The sequence below is a fragment of the Carya illinoinensis genome, chromosome 10 (genome assembly GCF_018687715.1).
Source record: "Carya illinoinensis cultivar Pawnee chromosome 10, C.illinoinensisPawnee_v1, whole genome shotgun sequence".
NCBI lineage: Eukaryota > Viridiplantae > Streptophyta > Magnoliopsida > Fagales > Juglandaceae > Carya > Carya illinoinensis.
In genome coordinates, this window is record NC_056761.1 from 28,139,680 (window position 1) to 28,145,443 (window position 5,764).

The 5,764-nt window shown below is 33.5% G+C and overlaps 2 protein-coding genes across 2 annotated transcripts; both read left to right on the plus strand.

Annotated features, from left to right (window-relative positions):
- The first annotated feature begins 2,598 nt into the window (after positions 1-2,598).
- On the plus strand, positions 2,599-3,588 carry LOC122278596 (protein FAR1-RELATED SEQUENCE 5-like). Its single transcript, XM_043088775.1, has 2 exons — positions 2,599-3,404; positions 3,501-3,588. Exons 1-2 carry the CDS (start codon positions 2,599-2,601, stop codon positions 3,586-3,588), a joined length of 894 nt encoding a protein of 297 aa, XP_042944709.1.
- A 96-nt stretch (positions 3,589-3,684) lies between these two features.
- LOC122278597 lies at positions 3,685-5,541 on the plus strand. The gene is made up of 4 exons (XM_043088776.1): positions 3,685-4,040; positions 4,161-4,533; positions 4,622-4,720; positions 5,443-5,541. Exons 1-4 carry the CDS (start codon positions 3,685-3,687, stop codon positions 5,539-5,541), a joined length of 927 nt encoding a protein of 308 aa, XP_042944710.1.
- Positions 5,542-5,764: the final 223 nt, after the last annotated feature.

Genomic DNA, 5,764 nt, shown 5'->3' on the forward strand with positions numbered 1-5,764 from the left:
GCAACATGCCAACAACCACGTCTTCTTGCTACTAATTATGACACCCTATGCTCATCTCAACGATCGTGTTAAAATAAGATAAAAATAAACTAACATGATACATTGAATTGTGAAATTATTTTATTTTAAATTTAATTTAATATTTTATATAAAATCACATTAATTTTTAAATTTATTTATAACTAAAACATAACAACCCCGAGAGGTTTTGGTGCAACTCTCGGAGGTATTAATTTATATTTTAACAGTTTTTTTTTAATGGATCAAATTCAATTCATTCTTAATAAATGAATTTAATATTCAAAATATTTTATTAGTGTGGAATCTAATCTCTACGGTCAACTCTGATTTACTTTCATATTAAATCATCATGTATTTCAAAAAATAATGATATATATAGTCATTTTTATATATTTTTTATATATTCTATTAATATAATTAGCTGCATCAATTTTTTTTAATATACAACTAATTATATTAATAAAATATACAAAAAAATACGTAAAAGTAACTGTACATAAAATTTTTGTTTCAAAAAAGTTAAACTAGTGCAAATAGATTCTATCTCTTCTGAGTTTGTCCCTCCAATCTATTACTTATGTATTTTATTTTATTTTTTAATACTTTTTATTTAATGGTTAAGAAAGTAATTTTTAGTTTATTGATGTTTTATTTTATTTTTTAAAAATATTTAAAAAATTATGAAATAAAAATAAAAAATAAAAATAAAAGAAAAAAAATGCAATTTGCCTTAGGGACATACCAAGTGAGCAAACTTGATAATAGCAATACCCATAGATTGCTCTGTAGAGTTAATGTTTGAATTTGTACTTTTTAATTGATACTGTTAGGGGGATTTTCCCCAGGGCCTCAAACCCATGACGACCGACCCAAACTAGACATTAAGATGATCTCTCGCACCCTAAGGGGCATGAAAAGCTGGATCTAGACCGACATATTCCCTCAACGACCCACGTAAGGTGGGCATATGAATCTAGATTAGGATGAGACACTTCATAGGGATCTTGGAAGGCCAAACTAGCAAAAAGGGAGAGAAACACGCCAGAGGGAGGGAATTGGACAGCAGAGCTGTAATGCCTGTCCTTATGGTGGGACCTTTTTCAGTTCGATTTTGATAAAAATCGACAGGAATTACGATTCTTTTTAAAATTCTTTTCCATTCATGCAAGGATATAAAAGACTCAATGTTATAAATAAAATTCACTACTCGTTTACCACTTATCCTACGTGGATTATTTTTTATTCTAAAAACTGAATGCTCTTTCCCATAAAGCTGAATGCTTTTTATCACTTCTATTCTCTCTCTATATGTCAGAAGATGAGATATTGATGACGTGATTTCTGCAATCCACAGTATAGAAAGATTTTACCTCGGGCCCAAAATGAATCCCTTTGCAGCTTTGCCGCTCCGTTTCTTCTCTGCTCTCCTCTCTATCTCTCTCTCTCAAACCAAATTTAAAACTTCCTGTTTCTCCTGCCGCACCATTGAACAACGTCGACCACAACCCACTTGCCTTGCCCAGCCCAGCCCACGAGTCCATTCGTCAAGCCCACCAGCTCACAAGCCCTCAAGCCCAGCCCAACCAAGCCCAGATGTCAAGCCCACTCCAAGCCCAGACGTCGAGCCCGCCTCCACTGTGGTGAGGATATTTCTAGTAGTTGTGATTTCTGTCTGTCATGCTTCCGTGGTGCACTTTTTGTGATATGAAAAAAAGAGTAAATTACTTGAAAATTCTTAGATATAGTATGGAATTTGTGGCACGTTCTTGCAAGCATACACATTAATTGAATTTGTATACCATGCACTTCCTTTGTTTGAGCAAAGTTCTTTACTTTAATTTGGTATTATCCTCCTGTGAATTAAACTTGGATAAATTATTTTCAGAAACTAATATGTGGCAAGCAAACTTATTTTCAATAATTAATTTGAATAAATTAGGCTTAATTGTTGCAAGCACAACCTATTTTAATTTTTTTAGTTGGAAAATTAAAATTTGATAAATAAAAAAACCTATACTTTACATTTGAAATAGTTTTCAAGATAAAGATAATTTTTTAACAAATAATGATTTTAAAGGTTAAACTATTGATATTATTAAAATCTTGAGATGTTAAGTCTAATTATTAAACTAATCCTTTATCACTCTAACATTGTCATTTTAATTCTGAGAATGAATTAAATTTATAACATAAGAGATGTTTTCTTTTTGATCAATCAATAAAAAAAAAATGCAAATGATAAATTTATAACTGAAAATTTTGTTGTTATGAAGTTCAATGATGATATATAAAAAAAAAAAATGCATTGGATGTCTTAATGAGTGTGTAGATGGAACCAAATGTTGGTGATAAGGATCTTGTTGAAGAGCCAAAAGAGGGAATGTCATTTTCCTCAGTTGAGGAAGTAAGGGCATACTATACTAAGTATGCAAAACAAGTTGGTTTCGGAGTGACAAAGCGAAGTTCCAAAGTTAGAGATGATGGAAAAATAATGGAAAATTAAGGTATTTCACCCTTGCTTGTGTCCGTCAAGGCACTTCTATGAGCACATCGTCGAATATTCTTAAACCGAGACCGATGGAACACAATGGATGTAAAGCAAAGATCAATGCGATATTGGGTTCTGAAGGTGAATTTTGCTTGACCCATGTTGTCCTTGAGCACACTCATCCTCTCAGTCCTGGAAAAGCAAGATATATTAGATGTCATAAGAGATTGGATGAGCCAATGAAGAGAAGATTAGAATACAATGATATGGCCGGCATTCAATTGAGCAAGAACTACAATTCTTGCATCGTTGAGGCAGGAGGGTATGAGAATTTGACGTTTGGAGAAAGAGATGCACATAATTACATACGTGAGGTTAGATTACTTCAGCTTGGGTTAGGAGGAGCCGAAGCATTACAAAACTACTTTGCTCGTATGCAAGCACAAAATGATGGTTTCTATTATGTCATGGACGTTGACAATGAAACCAAACTACGCAATGTATTTTGGGCGGATGCATGTAGTAGAGCTACATACGAGTCATTTGGTGATGTTATAACTTTCGATACGACATACTTGACCAATGCATACAAAATGCCATTCGCTCCTTTTGTGGGAGTTAATCATCATGGTCAATCAATTCTTTTTGGATGTGGTTTGATTTCTGGGGAGGACACAGATACGTTTGTATGGTTATTTGAGTCGTGGCTTAAGTGCATGAATGGTTGTGCTCCAGAAGCCATTATAACAGACCAAGATAAAGTTATGCAAAATGCAATTGGTAAGGTGTTCCCTAAATCTCGACACCGGTTTTGTTTGTGGCATATAATGAAAAAAGTTTCCGAGAAATTTGGGTCACACAGTCAATATGATGGCATCAGAAGTCAGCTACACAGGTATTTATTTTCCACGATTAGTTCTTGAATGAATGCTATGTTATCTCCTTCAATTATTATGAGAAATAATATTTTTTATTTCAATTTTTCACATAGGTGTGTTTATGACACATTGACTCCTGATGAATTTGAGTGCTGTTGGCTACAATTTCTTGATAATTTTGATCTACATGATAATCCTTAGCTTGAATGGCTATATTCTGAGCGTCATCTTTGGGTGCCAGCGTATGTGAGGAATAAATTTTGGGCAGGAATGTCAAGTACCAAAATAAGCGAGGGGATGAATGCGTTCTTTGATGATTATATAAATTCAAAGACAACACTAAAACAGTTTGTAGATCAGTATGATAATGCACTTAGGCGCAAGATTGAGAATGAGCTTGCAGCTAACTTCAGTTCATTCCACACACAAATTTCGTGCATAACTTTTTATGGCATTGAGCGGCAGTTCCAAGCAGCGTATACAAATGTAAAATTTAAAGAAGTTCAAGAAGAGTTAAGAGGGTTGATTTATTGTTGCGCATCAATGATTCGAAGTGAAAGAGGGATGTTTACATATCATGTGACTGACGAGATCCAAGTTATGGATGGGTTTAGGAAAAGTACAAAATATGTTGTTGAGTTTAACGAGGAAGAGTGTGAAGCAAGTTGCACATGTCAATTATTTGCTTTTAAGGGAATTTTGTGTAGACATGTCATCCGTGTGTTGACACTCCATAACAAAGAATAGCTACCTACAAAATACTTTCTTGATAGGTGGAGGAAGGACATGAAACGAGACTACACGCTTGTCCGAAGTAGCCGCGATAATCTGATTCATAGTCCAAATGCACACCGAATTAATAAATTGAACAATGCTTTTTACGAGATTTCTTCAATTCCAGGCACCTCAGATGAAGGTTGTGCAAAGTTAATAACTCAGTTAAGTAAGTTGAATTTAGAGTGGGTTGAAGTCCAGCCAGTATGTGATAATCATTCAATTGAGTCATTAAGGGTGACAAAAGGGTCTGATAAATTAAAAAGTCCTGTAGCTGCACGTAGTAAAGGTAGGCCAATTTCTAAGAGGAAACAGTCCATGGTTGAGAAGGCAGTGAATAGGTTGAAAGCAAGGAAGACTCAACGAGCTCAGGTAAGTCAGGTAGTTTAGCTATTTTGTATTTTTAAATTTAATTTTGTAACCTATTGATATTAACTATACATCTTGAAATTATGAACAGCAGAATAGGTGCATAAATAGAATAGCTGTAGGAGATTTTGGCTCACCTAGCTTGGCGGAGCGTGACTTTCCTATAACCTCGACTGCTCAATCGACTGTGGTACTTCTCAATTGACTGTGGTATTGTTTGCAAGTATTGTTTATATAAGGTGATTCTTTGACGATATTAATTGTGGATTTCTTCTATATTCTTGGTAGGTACAACCATCTTTTCAACTTTTAGACGATGATATCTCTTATTGTACTCATACATATCAAGATGTAGACATCGATATCCGTACGTATTATATCAAAACACTTATTTATGCTGAATTTAAATATTATCCAAAATAATACATTCATTGGTTTAACCATATAACTAATGCAGGTTTGGGATTGTAGATCAATTCTTTAGCTATATTGGCCAAGCCTTAATATGGCAGACTAAGTATAAGATACAAGGTATATATATTAAAATGTTTGATAGCGTAAATTTGTTGAGTTTTGTCAAGGATAGTGATGAATTGCACAGTGGCAATTTTGTGCTCATTTGTTGAATTGTAGGAATTTTTGCATAAAAAAGAAAGATTAAGGCCTTGCTTTTAAACTTGGTAGGTACAACCATCTTTTCAATTTTTAGACATATCATGATATCTCTTGTTTCGCATTTTTGCTATCACAATAGGTTTTGCATTCTTTTATTATTAATTGGAAGAATGATTGTAGTTTTGGTAATTTTTAAAAAATGGGTACCAAATTCATGAATTTTGATTGTAAAATTTGAGGAGCTTTAAAAAGCCAAGTGATTGTTTTTGAATTTTTTCTTTTTTCTATTTACTACAGGATGAGATATTGCATGATGAGAATGTTGTGATTTTGCAATTTTGTGTATATGTTTTAGTTAATTGGGAGATGAAAGCAGCTAAAGGAAAGGAACTTTGACAAGGCAAAGCTGGAGTGTTGATTTTGGGAGTCTGGGACTCCAAATTATTTTGAGTATTTGTAACAATTTGGTGAAAATTTGAGTATAACCAATCACTTGAAAAATTAACCATTTTGTAACTATGCTCTTAATGTTGATAATGTTATACTAACAATTATATATTATTGCTGATGTTATCTGCATATGATTGCATTGCATGATATGCAGCAGTGCACGTACTCA

What these genes read in the sequence shown, in the direction of transcription:
- LOC122278597 (XM_043088776.1), top strand. Translation starts at nt 3,685, where the DNA reads ATGAATGCGTTCTTTGATGATTATATAAATTCAAAGACAACACTAAAA. An exon ending in GTTGAGTTTAACGAGGAAGA is followed by an intron (nt 4,041 to 4,160) that starts GTGTGAAGCAAG and finishes CTTTCTTGATAG; the next exon opens with GTGGAGGAAGGACATGAAAC. An exon ending in GGAAGACTCAACGAGCTCAG is followed by an intron (nt 4,534 to 4,621) that starts GTAAGTCAGGTA and finishes AATTATGAACAG; the next exon opens with CAGAATAGGTGCATAAATAG.
- LOC122278596 (XM_043088775.1), top strand. Translation starts at nt 2,599, where the DNA reads ATGGAACACAATGGATGTAAAGCAAAGATCAATGCGATATTGGGTTCT. An exon ending in ATCAGAAGTCAGCTACACAG is followed by an intron (nt 3,405 to 3,500) that starts GTATTTATTTTC and finishes TTTTTCACATAG; the next exon opens with GTGTGTTTATGACACATTGA.